This window comes from Salmo salar, chromosome 16, assembly GCF_965601325.2.
Source record: "Salmo salar chromosome 16, fSalSal1, whole genome shotgun sequence".
NCBI lineage: Eukaryota > Metazoa > Chordata > Actinopteri > Salmoniformes > Salmonidae > Salmo > Salmo salar.
The window spans coordinates 69,486,583-69,506,765 of record NC_138306.1 but is presented as its reverse complement, the minus strand read 5'-3'; the positions used below and the strand labels follow the sequence as shown (position 1 = coordinate 69,506,765).

Below are 20,183 nucleotides of genomic sequence, written 5' to 3'. Positions count from 1 at the left end.
CAGACCCCCCTGGAGTTTGGCCCTGAGACGAGTTAGGGGGAAGCATTTCAGTGCGACACCTACTGGATTTTTGTAGACCCTACCATTAGGCCTAGGCTATATGTGTATGAGGTATGCTGAGCTTTAAGGGAAAGCGTTGATTAATAATGGTTTTACTGACCGTAGTGGCTCCCACATGGGACAGGTGAGGTGACAAAGTTGAGATCCTTTTTCCCCATCCAGCGGAATAAAAACCGTCGTTAAAGCTCAACTCTGTTTGCTTTTTAAAGCCAGGTGGTCATGGCGATGGCCACTTAAAGGTCAGAGGCCAAGAGAATAGGGCGTCTCTTACTCGGCACTGACGGGCACCATTTCCACCGCCAGGTGCGGGCAAGCGCTGTGACAGCGATTGTTAATGGATGGCATGCCACTAATATGGCGCAGATGTCTTCACATATGGTTCCCCCACCGCCACACCGTTTCATTGGAGTGAACGAATTAGGCAGGCGGGCGCAGAACTGAAACTCAGACACAACTGGAGCTTATTCCTTAGGGCACAACGTAGCAAAACGTTTCGCAAGAAACAAAGATCAATGTCTTATTGGAGGGGTTCAAATAGTCCCTCCCTGTTTCAGTCAGTTTTCTTCCGTTTGGTGCCGAATGAATACAACCCTGACAATCAAAAGTGATAGGCCTACTTCCTCTCTCAGAACTGTCTGTATGGATATCCCGTGAGAAAACCCATACCAACATGCTGTTTAGAGGCGGGTCTCCATTATGGAATGTATGACACTGTGTGCTATTACACCACATGTTTACTGAAGAAAATAGGCAGGTTGGTTGAACAGCTGAAAAATATAGGCCTACATCAGGAACATGATCGTGTCCAAAATGGCACCCTATTCCCTATATAGTGCAATACTTTTGACCAGAGCCCTATGTGTTGTGGTCAAAACTAGTCCACTACACAGGAAATAGAGTGCTATTTGGGACGCAAACCTGGTTTGAGGAGCATTAGCTAATGACAAGAACTGAGCCTTGGTCATGGTGAAAGGATGCAAATTGTTGAGTCATAAATCCTCATCTTGTCATCCTCTCGATTTGTCTTCTCTGAGGTAAGAGGGTTTGCAGAGAAACACGCCATCAGCCCCACAGGGCTTTCATTCTCTCCCCTGTCTGGTCTTGTCTGGAGAGCCACAGCAATAGGACAAATTGTTATTCTGTAGGGAAGACTGATGGTGCAGCAAGTTGAGCAGTGCTTTCACAATATCAGAAAGGAAGATATATTGAGCAACGCATACATGTATATGGCTTGGCTTTATGTCTGTACTGATTACGTTTTGCTTTCGGCTTTGCTGTCCCCATCTTTACCTGAGGATGGGATTGGAAGCTTCTTCCTTATAGGAAACACATTTCTAGTCACTGGTCTTATCACAAAAATAACGTCATGTTTAATAGCATTAAAAGCCTCCACCACAATAACACATCTGTTAGCCGTCTGCTGTAAAGGGTTATGTGTAAGGGTTAACGTTGGTAGGACTATTTCAGTAGATGAGATCAGGGCACTTTACTCTGAAGTCAAATGGACTACGAAACAAATCAATAAAGTTGATATTAATCAGAAGTATGTAATACTGAACCAACATTTTGGCACAAAGCCTGCGTTTACCCAGGCAGCACAATTCTAATTTGTCTTTTGACCAATCAGATCAGCTCTTTTGCCAATAATTGGAGAAAATATCTGAATTGGGCTGCCTGTCTAAACGCAGCCATAGTGACTGCCTCAGGGCTACGACTTAGTTGAAACAGGTTATTTGTATGCAGTGCAATCAGTGCAACCAATGGCAATAGTGAGAGGTAACATAATCTTAGTGGTGCACTCTGTGATTTTTAAACAGTTCATATCTGGCTTCCATTCGATAATATCCAAAAGAAGTGAATGAAATACTCTTTTTTGAGTGTTTACTGAGTGTGGTTTGTCTGAGGCTGAGGGAGGAACCAACATGCAGCCAACTGAGCCACATTCCCTCTCCCACTCCCCACCACAGAGTTAGACATCCAACCAGGTAGGATCATAGCCTGAGAGATAGAAGCATTAGGGAAGACCGGGGCCCCGTACAGTGACATGGAATCTGAACCGTGGGAGGGCATTTGGCTTATGAACTCTATTTCAGCCATTTATTCAACATAGAAACATAGCATAGGTCTATGTCAAATCCTCTTCAGTATAATGTGCGGCTTCCATAGTGTTCATCAGTATTCCAGTTAAAATTCTGAGGTGAAAGGCCTTCAATACAATCTTAGAATAAAGGGTTCCAAAAGGGGTTCTGCGGCTGTCCCCATAGGATAACATTTTTTGGTTTCAGGTAGAACCCTTTTTGATTCAAGGTAGAACTCTTTTGGGTTCCATGTAGAACGCTCTGTGGAAAGGATTCTACCTGGAACCAAAAGGGTTCTACCTTGAACCCAAAAGGGGTTCACAAAGGGTTCTCCTATGGGGACAGATGTAGTGCTAACATCCTTCTTTGAGCCACTTAACCATAACATTAGCTTACTTAGAAAAATGAAGAAATAGGTCAATGGAATGTACAGTACATAATGTTAAGTAGATAACGTTAAGTACATGTAAACAACAATTCTGTGTGTCTACTCAGATTTAGATAGTGCAAAGGGTTTGGAGATATTTTCAAATGTTTTCCCCTCAAGATAATCCAGCCAATATAGACTGAATAATCAATTTGTACGCATGCATGCACACACTGTCAGTATAGGTTGTGCATTGTTGTATTAATTCAATTACATACCAAGATGATAGGAAGGGGAGGAGGTGTTAAGTAACATGAATAAATATATACAGCTAATAATTTATGGTTGAGGCAACATCTATTCCAGCATGGAGATGTGTGACTTTTAGTTTAGACTTCACATTGCATACACAGTGCAAGTGGCAAGTGAGTAGGACGCAGAGTGGGGAAACAGACCCTCAGGGCCTGCAGAGGCTAACATGGCCACAACAACCCATCATTATTTACAGCATTGATACAGGTGTAGGATCTTAATTGGATCACCCTGTTGCAAGAGAACTTTCCTGCATGCAAGACATTTTCAACGTGCAGTGTATTTGAGGTTTAAAAAGGCTTTTGAAGTTTGTAATTTCCACTTTGAAAATTCAGACTTGATTTTCCCTCAACCCCTACAAAAATAGCCATTAATTTTAATCCACATAATAATTCAAATTTCCTGTTGTTGCAGGATTAGTTTCCTGTTGTAGCAAACTGGTTCAAATTAAGATCCTACGTCTGTATAGGGGCTGCAACTGTAAAAAACATGAGGAATATGGGGGTAGAGGAGGATAAAAAGCATAGCTGTTGACAAAGAAACATTTTCTAGCTTTTGCTTTCTGCTCAACATCTCTCTCACAGACCTTCACCAGAAGTGACATTTGACATAAGAATATTATCAAGGCATGGGAAGGATAGCCTCAGGACCAGGTTATTTGTCCTATCGCACCAACTCCTCGTCACTCATTGTCATGCCAAACAATATTTGGCTTGACAATGAAAGCAACGGAGTTGGCAAGAGAACAGACAGATCTGGGACCAGAGTATGAGAAGGCTTTCAGGTGTAAGAATGAGAAAAGGATCTTACAGATGCTCCATGTACTGTATGATAAGATGTATTCTGGAGATAAGCAGCTGTTTTGTTTTGAACAATACAATAACCCAATTCAGCTAGCACAGTTTAGGCTCTTCAGTGATCCATGTGTAAAAGCGTCCTCTGGCTGAGTGGCTAGGATTGCTTATAATATATAGTATTATTGCTTATAACAAACCATGCAGTGCTATGGTCAATGTCCATCTGACATAGTATCAGCCAGGTTGGAATATTCCTATCTAGGGTGGTGAGAGCGACCCCCTACGTCACAACGATGAATGACCCCATAGCGACGACTTTAAAAAGACAGAGGCAACAGGCAGAAACCCTAAAACGCGTGAATAGTAACGAAGTGCAATGCCCATCGCAAGTGAATCCGTCGTGCTACAGTGGGATCGCCTCATGTGGAGATGGGAGAAGTGTGCCATTGTCATTTGGCTCTGTATCCCTCCACATCGCTCAAGCTCAAGGCCTATTTTGTAGCCTAGTTAAACCAGACTGAATGTCTCACACAATGGGGAAGCATAGAAAACTCTGTGTATTAATATACATGGCTCTGAGGGTACCTGTTTTGCACGTTCCTTCTCTCAAATAGGTTCATTCAGTCGGAGGAGATGCGATATGAAGCTTTACTCACAGGGCAGTGTTTAATTTGTCCTGTAAAGTAATTAAATCCCTCTCAGTTTATGCGTCCCAAATGCCACCTTATTCCCTATGAAGTGCATTACTTTTGACCTGAGCCCTATGGTTCTGCAGGTAGTGCACTGAAAAGGGTGCCATTCAGGACGCACACAGTCTGTCTGTAAAATAATCACACAGGTCACTGGCTAGATCCATGGGACTACAGTAGAAAATTAGCCGGCTGGCTAATCTGCCACAGACATTTTCACACATGTTGATTAATGTGCATCGCCCCTGTCAAACACACCTAATAAAATCAAGTAAAGATGAATGGGAAACAACTACCATAACAGGGATATCATACCCAATGTGTGCATTTGTTTGTATTATATGCAACACATGAAGAGAACAGCCATAAACCTCCAACCTGTATACGCTCATAACTTACCATTTGAACCACTGAGACACTGAGTAGCCAATGGATACTCAAGCAGGATTAAAGACCTCAGATTCACGGTCGTCCCTGACATTCTGAATGCTGTGCAGAATATATCATTTTGAGCCCTATAGTATCTTGGCTCTCAGATGGAAAAGTCAACAGAAAGTCTCTCAATATGAGACCCAGGGAGACCTGTCATGGACATTTCATTGGCAGATTATAGTTGTTTTCTTAAGTTCTTTATTGTTCAATTAATCCAAAGACAATGGCTATTCATCTGAAGTGTAACAAACCCCAGCAAAAACAAAGACTATTCAGTCACACAATATTCGAATAGATCACCCCCTGTAACACATATCTCAAAAATATACACACTGTATACTGTAAACGTACAGCTGAAAACAGCATATCATAAGACATGAAAAATAGCACTTTATCAAACAATAAGGCGCTATATCGTATGTAACATCACCTAATATGTGTGCATGTCAGTAACTGAAAGTAAAATTGAAGCATTATTAGTGCAGATAGGAATGGGATAAGACAGACGGAAAGCGGTAGAGTTGTGTTGATGACGCTTAGTACAATTGGAATAATGTGGATAAACGTGGGCTTCAACAAAAGCATGCTTTCACAGTATAACGATACAGCTGATGGTAAAAGCTGTGAAGGGAGAAACCAGTGTATCACTGAGTGGAATTCAAAAAAATTCAAAAAGAACATTTAACCCTCAGATTTTGTCCATCAACCATTGTGCTGTTCTACCAATAGAAAGCCTCCATGATCTGTAGTCCTGCATTTTGCAAGCACGCACGCACGCACACACCAAACACACACACACACACCACATTACCCCACATCAGCTATGTCTTGCCTACATTGGACACCTAATCAACAGCCAACAGCCCTCGCGAGGGCAGAGCAGTCACTGTACTGCTTCAACATAGCAATCCCAGATCCACACAAGGCCCGTCTGCACGTCCTCCTGTCAGTCACCATCTAAACCTAACCCTGTCAGTCATCATCTAACCCTAAACCTGTCAGTCACCATCTAACCCAAACCCTGTCAGTCATCATCCTCTTTGCCTATCTCTTCAGGTAGCGGTGTGCTGAAGTCCTGAAAACATGTTCTGAAGTAGCCAACCAGGGACTCAGACAGGTGCTGTTGGCTCTGCAGGGACAGGAAGTGGCCCTCATCTGGGTAAAGCTGTCTCAAACAAAGGTCAAAGGTCAAACACAAGATCATTGGGACTATCATTCCTGTACTGAAGTGTGGTTACTCGTTTATCAGTAAGAAGGAACAAGAAAGTTACTTAATGTTTTTCCTGAGTGGTGTTTGTGTGTGTGTGTGTGTGTGTGTGTGTGCGCAAATATATTGGCTAGCAATCAAAATCACTTCAATAATCACATTATGTAATCACTCATTTAACATTTTCATTCAAATTTGTGGATCCCGGCTCGTACCTGCATTGTGTAGTTCGCTCCAATTTTGATCAAGTGCTTAATCAACTCCGCTGAATGTTGGAAATGAACATTTGCTGAGAAAAGAACAAAAAAACACCAATTGGTTTTGCAAATTGTCTTTGAAAACAACACAAGGCCAATCGCTGATTACGACGTACTTAGGATTGTCTATTTTCCATTTCTGTTGGACGAAAGGGCAATTACCATCAGCTGTTCCGTGAATCAACAGAAAATCCGGTCCTTGCGGTCCTTTCATCATGTTTCCTTGCAGTCCTTTCATATTTGGAAGCACTCTAGAAACCTGAGAGAATAGTTATGGGAGACAGTGTAACCTCAGGTTTTCTATTTTATTGAACCTTGATTTTGACAGGGAGTCATGCTGAGACCAAGGTCTCTTTCACAGATGAGCCCTGTATACACATCAATACACACATCAATGTTCCCATCAATATTCACATCAATATACACATTAATATACAGTATACACATCAATATACGCGTCAATATACACATCAATAGTCACATCAATATACACTGTACACATCAATATTCACACAGCAATATTCACATCAATATACACTATACACATCAATATACACATAAATACACAAAAAGCTAAACAAAACCTCAGGTTTGAACAGAAAACAATATCTGAGGGAAAACCAAACCACAGCAGTGAATAAAGAGTTTGTGAAAAGATCACGTTATACAACTAGCCTTGTTAAATCAGACTGCTCACTTATTCCTTCACTTCACAATCAATGCTGAGCACAGTGTCCAGCCAGGCTACAATACAGGACTGGATCAAACCTGTCTAGCACCCCCAGGGGATCCAGTGTGTTGCCATCGCGTGCTGTCTTTCCATCCACCTCTCAGGACTGTATGAGTGATGCCCTGTTTGTTTACGATCATTTTGACCTGCTTCTCTGGACTAGCATCATTTTACATTTTAAATGGCTGGAACTGTGTGGCCCGCAATATCAACAACCCACTTTCAGGGGAACACTTTCACTGATTACACTGTAATCTCACACAGGACGTTGTACGGCTTCACGAGTTATTATTCTGACTGATGAACAATACCTGGCCCATGAACACCCAACACACACACACACACACACACACACACACACACACACACACACACCCCCCCCCCCCCCCCCCCCCGCTTCAGTGTGACAGTTCCCACTGTTCTCCAATCTGCTGTGATAAACTGTAGAACCCACAAATAGAAAACCATCAATAACACCAACAGATTGACTGTGATAAACAACTTACTTGATATCTGTTGTCGTTCTTTGACGTCAGGCCAAAGTATCGCTCTGAAAATGCTGAAGCTTCATATAGAGAAAGTACACAACATTTCAAAAAAGTATTCAGTTCTTTCAATCATTGATAATCAAATTTGTGCAGTATTTCATGTCATTTGTTGTGGAAAATGTACTCACACAAAACACATAGCACCGGTTTCCCAATCCTAGACTGAGCCTAAACCTAGACTGAAAAGCTATTTCAATGGAGATGGTCCATTCAGCTTGCTTTTCAATCCAGGACTAGGTTTAATCTCTGTCAAGGAAACTGACCTAAAGGGTAAGATCATGGAAACATTACTCACCGTAAAGTTTCCAGTCAATCACTGGGGAATTAGCAGCTGCACACTTAATCAGTGCAGTGGACCTCAGAAGCATCAAGGTGAGGTAAGCACCGTATCCCTGGAAAGAAAAAAACACCTTCACTTGTTGAACACACCCGTGAGTGTGAAGCATGGTGATCAACTGAAAGACAGCAGTTAAACTTGCCTTTCCGTAGATTCCGATCCGCGCGCGGTCAATGTATGGGAGTGTCATCAAGTATCTGCAATAAGTAAATAAAAACAACCCAAAACCGAATAACTAATTATTTTCCCAGAAATTTCATGAGGGCTTTAACACAGATGACTGACAGGGAAGTTAAAGAGTGTACAACCATGCCATACATTTTCATTGGAAAGGGGAAAATATTGTATCATATTACATCATATTGTATCATATCACATCCTGTCTTATCTTATGGTATTGTATTATATCATATTGTATGGCATCGCATCGCACTGTATATCGTATTACATCTCATATTTTGCATTGTATATAGCATCATATCATCTAATAGTGTATATCGCATTGTTTATCATATTCTATATTATATATATTACATATATATTCTTTCCATATACTATCCATAATGTCTATACATCCCATCACATGTAAAAAATATACATACATATATATATATATATATATATACAGTGAGGGAAAAAAGTATTTGATCCCCTGCTGATTTTGTACGTTTGCCCACTGACAAAGAAATGATCAGTCTATAATTTTAATGGTAGGTTTATTTGAACAGTGAGAGACAGAATAACAACAAAGAAATCCAGAAAAACGCATGTCAAAAATGTTATAAATTAATTTGCATTTTCCATTTCTCCTGACAGAACTGGTGTAACCGAGTCAGGTTTGTAGGCCTCCTTGCTCATACACGCTTTTTCAGTTCTGCACACAAAATTTCTATAGGATTGAGGTCAGGGCTTTGTGATGGCCACTCCAATACCTTAACTTTGTTGTCCTTTTTTTTGCCACAACATTTTGCCACAACTTTGGAAGTATGCTTGGGATCATTGTCCATTTGGAAGACCCATTTGCGACCAAGCTTTACTTCCTGACTGATGTGTTGTGAAAACTGAGTTTAAATGCATTTGGCTAAGGTGTATGTAAACTTACGACTTCAACTATATATATATATATATATATATACACATACTCTGGACTCCAACATAGCTCATCCTAATATTTCTATATTTCTTTTATTGCATTCCTTTACTTTTAGATTTGTGTGCATTGTTAGATATTGCTACACCCGTAATACATCTGCTAAATATGTGTATGCAACCAGTAAGATTTGATTTGATAAAATTATGTAATATCTCATCACGTCACATGCTGGTCGGAGGTTACATACTCCAATGCAGCTATCTGGTCCTGAACATCTACGGTACCCAGGCGCTGGTGGACCTGCTGCAGGACTCTCAGGCCCCGGAAGCCTGTCCCCCTGCCATCCAGCCTGGCCACAATCACCTCATCACAACTGACCAGCACGGAGTCCCAACCCAGCTCATACTCATCACTCACTGACTGACTGCCAGGCCCACCATCACTAAGAGAGGGGCGGAAGAGAGAGAGAGAGATTGATTGATTAAAGCTTCTCAAACATGTTAACTCATTTAAAGTTCCATATTATGCGAAAACATCTTCCCTGAATTGAAGAAAGCGTAATCTCACATCATGGAATTGGAGTTAGAAAATCATGTGTTTGTTCTCAAGGTAAAGTATTCAGTTCTAAATCTATTGCTGAATGAAAATGTACTTAAGACTGTGCAACTATGTTAGAATGCTAGGAAAGAGGAGCGATGCTTACACAATCAAAAGAAGGCCATAGAGAAGAGATTCAGAAAAGTCAAGGGGATAGGTGAGTTTCAAAGGCAGCTCTGTGAGAAGAAAATATTGAATTACAGTAGTTATTAAAATAAACAATATACTGGTGCGAGAGAACGAGGGAAAAAAAGTGACCGGCAGACTATATAGCAGAGAGAGAGAGAGAGAGAGAGAGATAGAGATAGAAAAAGAAATAAATATACACGGAGAGTAATGTTTAGTTACCAAAGTCTTCACTTGGAATAACCCTGACATCTGTCTTAGAGATCTTTTTGATTTCCAAGGCAGCTCTCAGAGGCATGTTGTTGTCCAATATAAAGTAAGCTGTGAGGATAAAGTGTGAAAGTAACCATTAACATACCGTGTAAAGAGACACAAGGATAGTGATTATATTGGGTATTAAACTGTGATGGGAAAATCAATCAACAGATTGTTTCACGAAGCAGATTCATTTGAGTTTTACATTTTTCTAATACTGTTGGCTGACTTCACATAGGCCACTGCATCTAAACCAGATGCCCTGTGATTCTTTGTTTTAGACTGTCACCAATCACATCATTTCAGTACAATTATGCCTCATATTCAGTATCATTGAAAAGCATCCAGGCATTAAAAAAAGACAAATCAATACCATTCGCATTAAAAACACTTCCCAGATGCTCATTTAAACCTTGCCAGAACATTTCATTTGGACAGCTGTTGAAAATCTATTTCACACGATGTGAAACACAGCCAACAATCTCGTGGCCATATATGAAATAGGAACCCTTAAAACAGACTGGAAACAGTACAGTACAGTACAGGAGACGAGAGTTCATAGCAATACTTAGTGTTACTCACTGTTTACATCATTAAAACTCTGCAGCATCACAGATGGAGCACCGGGACCTGTGCAACAGAAGATACACTAGCAATACTGCACAGCATTGTTTTGAGACTGAACAGACGTTCAGTATGATATTCTAACATGGTTTAATAGTAGTATTGTAGCAACCCTAGCCTATGTAAGCCCAACGACGTCACCCGTGGGATATAGTTATTAGAGCAGTGGTTAGGAGACCCAGGCGCCATCTGCTACTATATCATAAAACACATAATGGCATAATTGACATAATTACTCCCTAACCATATCTCATACATTACCCAGAATAGGTTGGGTTTTACTACAGTGGCTATAACATATCCACATAAAGCTGTATTTGTCTGAATGCTTTCCAGAACGAAAAACACAGACCAGACTCGTACCTTTACACTGTAGAATAACATTCTGTTTGTTCGGGCTGATGTCTGCATCAAAGAATGTGCATGTTTCCTGGTTCATCTCACAGGTCAAACATCGTTGAGAGAACAGACCAATAGTAGATGCACTGAAAGAGGGATTTTTATTTTTTTAGCACTTCTTCACATTCTTGAGATAATAGCATTTCAACAATGTATTACATCTATGCAATACAGATTGGTAAGACAAACTGGAGCTGAATAGGGCTAACAGCTACTAGAATGAGGCTGAAATGTCTGGCGTTATTGAGCAGAATATTTTCAGTATGCGCTTTTCTTCATGGGGAAAATGTTTTAGAATCATTTCTCACCTGTACACGTGTCTCTTTTGTGGGGAGTCTTGAGTACCGATAAAATATCTATATAGGTGAAAGCAGAATGACTTTAACTAGGGCAAGTACAGGAAACTATAGTTACAAATAGAATAGCTTCAACAGAAGAGATGTTTGAAAAGAGAAAAAAAGGCCAACACTTGTTGAAGCTCATATCTGTAACACGAAATATGATATGAAATTATTCTCATAACTGATGTGAAAGGATCGGATAGACTTACATGGTTTGCTCCCCCTCATCATAGGCTAATATCTTGGTCACCTCCCAGTTGCCTGACGTCAAGTGACGGGCATCATTTTGATCACTTCTGAACTGAGAAAAGACAAAATGTGATTGTTTTCGATAAAAACATGTTTAAAAAAAGACACAAAGTGAGCACTGAGAATGCCGGAGAATGACAAGATAACCAATGTGTATTTCAGAATTGGAGTATGACAGCACCCACCGATTTAGTGAACATGGCAATGTGATGGAAGTCTCCTTGTCCCCCCTGCTTCACCGGTATGGTCAGGAAAAACCTGCTCCCGTCCTTTGAAAACACTGGCTCCTGGTTCTGAGGACATTGGATTTAAGGGACAGTCAACGTGCATCAATTTCCTCTTTACTATTAGCATATAGATACAATACTCACTGTTTTAAAATTGCAGCGCAATTTGGAGCAAATCAAGCCCACAGCAGCATTCAAATAAAATGTTACTAGATGGAAATATGAATTGCTAAAATTATAGAACATTTACATTTCAGCTTACCTGTCTGGTGAGCCAGAGATCTGAAGCTTCCTCATGTTTCTGAAATTCAAGTGAAGGAACACGTCTTAGATCCAACATGGAATATGACACAGACGACACCAATAAAACCCATTTCTAGTGAGGACCACCTTAGCGTAGGTGAAGCAAAAACCCACCTGTACACAGGATCCGATGGTGGCGTCACACACAGTGAGGAAGGACACGCTCTGGGGCCGGTTGAGCCATCGTACCGCTGCATGGGTGTTGCTGATCCACTTCACCATGCTCACATAGTGTTCTCTGGGTCAAAGTCAGACAAACGTTTAGACGGATAGCAACTACTTCTCTGGGCATTCGAATCATATTTCTGAATGATGGTTGGGTACTTGTGAATGGCACTTGATCAAACATGCACTGTAACAATCAGGGGCGGACTGGCCTTCTGGCATTTCAGGCAAATACCAGATGGGCTGGTGCATTTTTAGTCTATGGGCCTCTTTAACTTGGATTTTTCATGCAAAATTATCACTTTCTGGCTAATAATGGGGGAATATAATTGAGGAATATAATGGACAGGTGTGGGGGGTCTCAAGGAAAAAATGGGCCGGTGTGTTAGAAATGACAATGCCAATTTCTGGTCCCAGTCTGCCCCTGAAAACAATTAAACATGTATACATAGAGATTCAATTGTCGTATACTGGTTATAACGGTTAGTAAAGAAATAACATGCAAAGAATAACCTGACATGCCTGGTGGCACCACAACAATTACAAATGCAGACTAAAAGAATTAAGGGGCTGTCAGAATGATGTGTCTTCCTCACCTTCCTTTCAAGCCATCAGGTGGTACCAGCTCCTGAGTGTGTGTGGGGCCGTACAGGTTCACCACCAAAAGCCTGACTGTAGGGTTGGGCTGGCCAGCCTGTCAGCAAACAGATCCTCATAAAGTCAATGATTAAGTATGCGGAGAAAATCAAATACTGTTGCTACACCGCTTTCAAACCAAGGTGCATGAACAGAGGATATTCAGCAAATCATTGTAAACTATGCTAACAATCAATGCTTCAAATGACCTCACAGGTTATTATCTTCTTATCATCTTTGTTTTGCCTGGACCATTTGGATGTCTGTCCTAGCTTAACATCTTTGTTTTGCCTGGACCATTTGGATGTCTGTCCTAGCGTAACATCTTTGTTTTGCCTGGACCATTTGGATGTCTGTCCTAGCTTAACATCCAACCAGAGATAATCTCAGAGATGACCGAGCAAATCATTTTTTTTTTTTTTAATCGCTGGAGGTAAGGAATGAACTGGCAGAAGATCATTGTGAATTCTTCATACAAGCAGGCTTCTTTGTTCAGGCAGATTTAGATGTGTTAGAAGTAGGGCTGGCACGGTAAACAACGATTATGGATGAAGAACGTCATGTCTAAGTCGACAAACTTCCCCTAAAAGCAGTAAGAAAGAGTAAGCCTGATTCACATCTAACAGCCGATGTAAGGAGAGATGAGAGAAGATAAAACTAGCCCGTTTGGTGTTCTGGAACGAACAGCTGACTGTAGACAGCCGGGCATTCAAAAAGACTAGACGTGCAGTCAGGAGCGAGAGGAGAAGTTGTGCTTCTTTTTTTTTGCTATTCGAACGGTTATACTTGTAACTATAACCGTGATCATTTGGCTGACAAATAACCGTAATCCAAAATTCCATAACCATCACAACCTTTGTTAGAAGCGCTATTACCTCCTCCTATAAAATCTGAGCAGTGTTCTGATCATTTTGTCTAATTATTTATTCATTTTCCAATTTCCCTTTTGTTGAGACTCCATAAATACTTGCTCTATCAGATTATAAGACCTTTATGTGTGCAGTATTTGTAACCAACTCAAAGCACAGGATAATCAAGATAACCGGATAGCTATAGTTGTTGTATCGACATGCAATACATATAATACAGCACATCAATCGATAGCACAGAAACATGACTTCCAAAACTCAAATCTAGTACACTGTGTGTATCAACAAAGACATACAATCGTTATATCATCAGAACTGAAATAACTGTTTCTTGAGCCAACAGTTTTTGTTGTTGTTGCTAAAAAACCAATAGTGTTGTTTTTCCAACAAACAAGCACAATTTCACCAATGGGGGCAAAATAATGACACAGACAGATACATGCACTTTCTTCAGCAGCATGCTGTCCCATTATATTGCGCCTTTCCATTACCTTGGGGTATGGGTACTCCTGTGATCTGGGGTAGGGGCTGCCAGTGAACCGAGGCAGGAACATGTTGGGTACCAGGGTATCGTTGATCATGAGGAAGGCCAGTCTCTCTCCATCAGGTGACCACCAGTGGACTATGTGTGACTGCAGAATCTCCTCTAAAAACACAAGGTTGAAACTACACTATAATTTTTTTTCGGATCTAGTCCTATCCACATGAATATAGGCTTCTTCTGTACACCAGTACTTGAAGTTGCTATATACTGTATAAGATCGATTTGTTATTGTAAGTGAAGTTTAAGAGAAAGTTTGAATTTGCATCTGCATCAATTGGAAATCGGTGTTTTACACAACCTTGTTGAAAATATGCCAAAAGGATGACAAATTAAGAATTTGTACAGTTTTTTTATGGAACTTGTTTTGGGTTGATGTAGATAAAACATAAAATTGGTCTTAATTAAGTCAGGGCTACAATTCATCATTAAGGTGTAATTAATAATTGCAAATTATGAATGAAATTGTCTCTGAGCATGGAACAATGTGTAGATTATGGCCCATTCATGAGGAGACTTAACACTGCTGTAGTGAAATAATGACATTCCTTCATCTATATTTCATTAACTTTGATAAACATTCTGAGTTAGTTCTCATTTATTCAATTATTCTTCGGAAATGGGACTAATATCGTTAGTAGTGTTAATTTTGAATTCTTATTCCATCCGTCCCTGAATGCGACTGAGAGCCGTTCAACTGTGAATGTGATGAATTCCTTTGTGGCTGAACATTATTTATTTCCAAAGCCTGGAATACCTTTCCTGACATTGTGTCCTTGAGTACGCCCTGAACCTGTAAATTGGCATTCAGACAAACCTTCATACAGCCAGTCAGCGATTCCATTAAATATGACTCCTTCCTCTCCCGACGAAGTAATCCTAAGAGAATTGCTCTGCACATCTGATTGGTAATAGATGTTGTTTTCAAAGATGTAGATCTGAAATGAGAGTAAGGAGAATTGCAATTGTGCTTTGCACAGTGGCCAAAAAACTATAGCACACCAAAAGCCATACTCTGATTCCCATCAGTATCCTGCTACAATACAGCACTAGTTCACTGCCAGGGAAATATGGTAGTGATTTTATTTGAAATTATGACTTATTTCTATCTATGATCCATATCAGGAATTTAAGTGCACCATACTAGGTAGTATCATGCTCTCTGCAGCCGATGTGAGTAAAACCTTTAGACAGGTCAACCTTTAGACAGGTCAACATTCACAAGGCCACAGACGGATTACCAGGACGTGTACTGCGAGCATGCGCTGACCAACTAGTAAGTGTCTTCACTGACATTTTTCAACCTCCCTGTCTGAGTCTGTAATACCAACATGTTTTAAGCAGACCACCATAGTGCCTGTGCCCAAGAACACTAAGTTAACCTGTCTAAATGACTACCTAAATGTCTGTAGCCATGAAGTGCTTTGAAAGGCTGGTCATGGGTCACATCAACACCATCATCCCAGAAACAATAGACCCACTCCAATTTGCATACTGCCCCAACAGATCCACAGAGGATGCAATCTCTATTGCACTCCACACTGCCCTTTCCCACCTGGACAAAAGGAACACCTATGTAAGAATGCTATTCACTGATTACAGCTCAGCGTTCAACACCATAGTGCCCTCAAAGCTCATCAATAAGCTAAGGACCCTGGGACTAAACATCTCCCTCTGCAACTGGTCTTCCTGACAGGCCACCCCCCAGGTGGTACAGTAAGGTTAGGTAACAACACATCCGCCACACTGATCCTCAACACAGGGGCCCCCTCCTGTACTCCCTGCGTCCGACCGCAAGGCACTACAGAGGGTAGTGCGAACGGCCCAGTACATCACTGAGGCCAAGCTTCCTGCCATCCAGGACCTCTATACCAGGCGGTGTCAGAGGAAGGCCCTAAAAATTGTCAAAGATTCCAGCCACCCTAGTCATAGACTGTTCTCTCTGCTACCACACGGCAAGCGGTACCGGAGCGCCAAGTCTAGGTCCAAGAGGCTTCTAAACAGCTTCTACCCCCAAGCCATAAAACTCCTGAACATCTAGTCAAATGGTTACCCAGACTATTTGCATTGCCCCCCCCCCTCCCCCCCCCCTCCCCTCCCCACCCCACACCACTGCCACTTTCTGTTGTCATCTGTGCATGGTCACTTTGATAACTCTACCTACATGTACATACTACCTCATCTGGCCCCACACATTGACTCTGTACCGCCCCCCCCCCCCCCCCCCCCAGCATTTCACTGTAAGGTCTACACCACACCTGTTGTATTCGGCGCATGTGGCTAATGCAATTTGATTTGATTTGATATTGATGAATTATTATATATTGCTAAACTTCAGTATTCTCTTTTTCAATCAGTTCCTTTAACACGTTCACTTTTGTACCCTTTTAACAATTAAGTGTACTTCATTAGGCAAAAATCACATGCTGGGTTTTGTTTGTGACCAAACAAACTCTGAACAGAGTAACAGAAGCTCAAAGATGTCTGGTCCTGATAAGTGTAGTCTGCATCCCCATCTGTAACAGGACCACCTGCTGTCAAAATGGCCGCCTGATATACAACAAATGGTGCTTTCTACTCCTTCACATGAGAAACTGTACCACAACTGGCCATCATAAGAAATATAAATATGGCAAATTTGATACCAACCCCTAGTGTGACTACTGGGTTTGAAACCGGGTCTCCTGCATGCCATAAAAGCACATTCAACACATATTGATGGAACCCTGTACAAAAGCCGTCAATAATGCTCACACCTATCAATTTCTTTCACATTTGTGATGAGGCATCTATGACAGTCTAGGAGCTGTGCCAATAGGTTGATTTCCGATTGGGTGAGAGAGAGAGAGAGAGAGAGAGAGAGTGAAAAGAGGAAGTGTATGGCATCATAGAAGAGGAGAGGAGAGACTCACCAGCTGCTGTCCCTTCACACCCCACGCAGCATGCTGGAGCACTGCATTCTGGACCTCCGGAGGATTCAATTCCCACACCTCCCTGAAACACAAGCGCACACACAAAAGTACACAAAGACAGGCAGACAGGCATGAACAAATCCCATCTGTTGTTGAACTAGAAGTGTCAAAGATTGGGTGAATCATACATAATACAGTATGTTCTTCAGTATGCATGTCAATACAAGACATAAAGCATCAACCAGTCCATTCAGTCTCTTACCTTGTGTGGATGTTGTAAACAATGTACGATGCCGTATAGGAATGTCTATATACCTGAAATTAAAAGTAATGACAATTAATGTTATAATAAATAATAGACAACAATAAAGCATATATGATGCAAATGAATCATGTTAGAAACCACGTGTCGGGATTCCACAATGTAATTGTTTCCAAAAGAAATTCAAGACTGTGTTAGCCCGCACAGCTCAGGGAGCCAATGCAAGTCTTCAGTTGTCAGGCAAGGTTAATCATCACGCAAACTTGGTTGCACACCACCTTTGATACTGCATAATAATAATGCATAACACAACTAAATAACATTTGCATCAGTCCATTCTCAAGGGAATCCCATTCTGGTGCAATGTTTCCAAACCTTGGTTGCCAGCGATCCAGCCATTAAACAAAGAGGAAATCAATGAGAGATCCTTGCTTAGGGCCTAAATATTAAAACTGAAAACATAAAGGATGAATAAAGAATAAAGAAAGAGAAAGAAGATAAAACTCAATGAGGTTAGTACACCTGTCATTAACCCAGGTGGTGCAATCTGATTTCTGATCAGAGCCTATTTGCTGTTTACTCTCCTTCCCGGTCAGAATCTCAATTGTAATTTCCTTGAATCCTTGAGTCCTCTCTCCTCAACTCCTTCTCAAAACGCATTGAAACAGAAGATCTGAGATTTCTTTCGGACCATCTCCTCCTATGCATTCTGAGAAGGAGGCGAGGAGAGAGGAGGCGAGGAATCAAGGAATTATAATTGAAACTATGCTTAGGGTCATGGGAAACACTGATTCATTCTGTAGCTGTTTGGTTATTTATATAATTATTTGTTTGGCTGAAAGGTGATCCATATCTCATACTGCTCTGGTGGAAGCCAATTGTACTCAGTTGACATTTGGTGTACTAATAACGCCCTGTGACGTTGTACTGTATGTGTTTACATGTTTATCTCTCGTAACTGTTATTTAAAAGTGTAAGGGTAATCAACAAACAACAGTCATTTAACATCTATTCATATCCTACCTGTTTCACTTCGTAAGCAAATAGCACATATTTCATGTCTGGAGAGAGAGAATATTTGGCTACTTTGAAAGACACCTAGGACAAGGGAAAGACAGAAGTCACAAATAAAACATCTAAAGGTTAATACATATTGTACATAGATCTAGGAAGCATCTTGTGCACACAGTACATTCGGAAAGTATTCAGACCCCTTGACTTTTTCCATGTTTTGTTATGTTACAGAATTATTCTTAATCTACACACAATACCCCATGAGCAAAAACAGTGTGTGTCAAGCTTGTTTTCTTAAGGTCGTTGTACAAGCTTGACACAGCTGTATTTGGGGAGTTTCTTCCATTTTTCTCTGCAGATCCTCTCAAGCTCTGTAAGGTTAGATCGGGAGCGTTGCTGTAAAGCCATTTTCAGGTCTCAGAGATGTTGATGGGTCAATATGGTACTGGGTAATTAATGCTGATGGGTCAATATGGTACTGTGTTATGAATGGTGATCGGTCAACAAGTGACTGTGTTGTGAATGCTGATGGATCAATATGGTATTGTGTTATGAATGCTGATGGGTCAATATGGTACTGTGTTATGAATGCTGATGGGTCAATATGGTACTGTGTTATGAATGTTGATGGATCAATATGGTACTGTGTTATGAATGTTGATGGGTCAATATAGTACTGTGTTATGAATGCTGATGGATCAATATGGTACTTTGTTATGAATGTTGATCAGTCAATATGGTACTGTGTTATGAATGCTGATCGGTCAATTGAGGTTAGAGAGGGGGACCCATAGGTGGCAAGCTACTTACAAACGTGCTATTTCTCAGGATCATTTCTGTTTCATTTAAAGCAAAGTTGAACTTGATGACGTGGCCGTCTCGGTTCCTGTACAAAACCTCTGAATCTGTAAAACGATACAAGAAAAATGGTGTCAAATGTTCATTGATAACCATATTTTAGATAAGAAGAAAAAAATAGGCCTACATATTCTGACACTGTATATCCACTTATCAATATCCATGTCAGACCCCAAAGAGAGAGAGGGAGAAGGAGATGGAGAGAGGGGGGAGAGGGTTATCTTAGTCCCCCATCGCAAGACTGACTGGCACTTCATTTTCCAGCAGTTCGTTTCAAGAGCGCCTCTCCTCATTTCTACTGAGCAAAACCTTTTTGACCTGCAGCCAGCCAGCCAGCCAGCCAGCCAGCCAGCCAGCCAGCCAGCCAGCCAGCCACATTACTGCAATGGCTTCCTTTTATTTGGCATTACAAATCACACTATCTATCTTTAGGAATATGGCTCCCAATTCACTGTTGTTGGCTCGGGCAGTTGCTCTCAGTAAAAATATGATATTAAATGCAGCTACATCACTGGTTAAGATAAATCATGAAGAACGAGTGTAAAACACTTGGTCAGCATTATATTATATTATATATTCTAGAACTGAATCCCTCAAATAAATACAAAATAACAATAGAACATTTAATACAAATCTACATAGCCACCTAGCAATGCTCAAATGTGTTAAATGGCTAGGACATTGCGAGGTCTAGAACGTTAGCTTACTGCTTGTAAGTACACCTTTGTGTTTTCACTCAAAACATCTTACAAAAACATGCCAAATCATGAATTATTTTGGAGGGGTGGTTCCTCAGATGGTTCCTACAACGTGGAGGATGTACTGTACATGTCTAACTGATCCATTGGGAGGTTGATGGAGAGGAGTAGGAAGCTACATGCTTCACCGATCCAACACA

At 41.0% G+C, this 20,183-nt stretch overlaps 1 protein-coding gene across 1 annotated transcript in view; it reads right to left on the bottom strand.

The window, feature by feature from the left end:
* Positions 1–4,922: 4,922 nt before the first annotated feature.
* The window catches only part of LOC106574433 (inactive dipeptidyl peptidase 10), a 33,720-nt gene continuing 18,459 nt past the window's right edge, over positions 4,923–20,183 (bottom strand). Inside the window, exons 4-26 of the mRNA XM_014150320.3 lie at positions 19,238–19,332; positions 18,437–18,511; positions 17,414–17,466; positions 17,152–17,233; positions 15,057–15,177; positions 14,190–14,344; positions 12,790–12,887; positions 12,143–12,266; positions 11,988–12,026; positions 11,684–11,791; positions 11,459–11,550; positions 11,217–11,264; positions 10,873–10,994; positions 10,468–10,515; positions 9,853–9,951; positions 9,611–9,680; positions 9,155–9,349; positions 7,957–8,011; positions 7,773–7,869; positions 7,436–7,494; positions 6,362–6,458; positions 6,158–6,231; positions 4,923–5,900 (exon numbers count right to left, since the gene is read on the bottom strand). Coding sequence (XP_014005795.2) covers positions 5,760–5,900; positions 6,158–6,231; positions 6,362–6,458; positions 7,436–7,494; positions 7,773–7,869; positions 7,957–8,011; positions 9,155–9,349; positions 9,611–9,680; positions 9,853–9,951; positions 10,468–10,515; positions 10,873–10,994; positions 11,217–11,264; positions 11,459–11,550; positions 11,684–11,791; positions 11,988–12,026; positions 12,143–12,266; positions 12,790–12,887; positions 14,190–14,344; positions 15,057–15,177; positions 17,152–17,233; positions 17,414–17,466; positions 18,437–18,511; positions 19,238–19,332 — 2,147 coding nt within the window. The 3' untranslated portion in view covers positions 4,923–5,759. The remainder of the gene's footprint in view (positions 5,901–6,157; positions 6,232–6,361; positions 6,459–7,435; positions 7,495–7,772; positions 7,870–7,956; positions 8,012–9,154; positions 9,350–9,610; positions 9,681–9,852; positions 9,952–10,467; positions 10,516–10,872; positions 10,995–11,216; positions 11,265–11,458; positions 11,551–11,683; positions 11,792–11,987; positions 12,027–12,142; positions 12,267–12,789; positions 12,888–14,189; positions 14,345–15,056; positions 15,178–17,151; positions 17,234–17,413; positions 17,467–18,436; positions 18,512–19,237; positions 19,333–20,183) is intronic.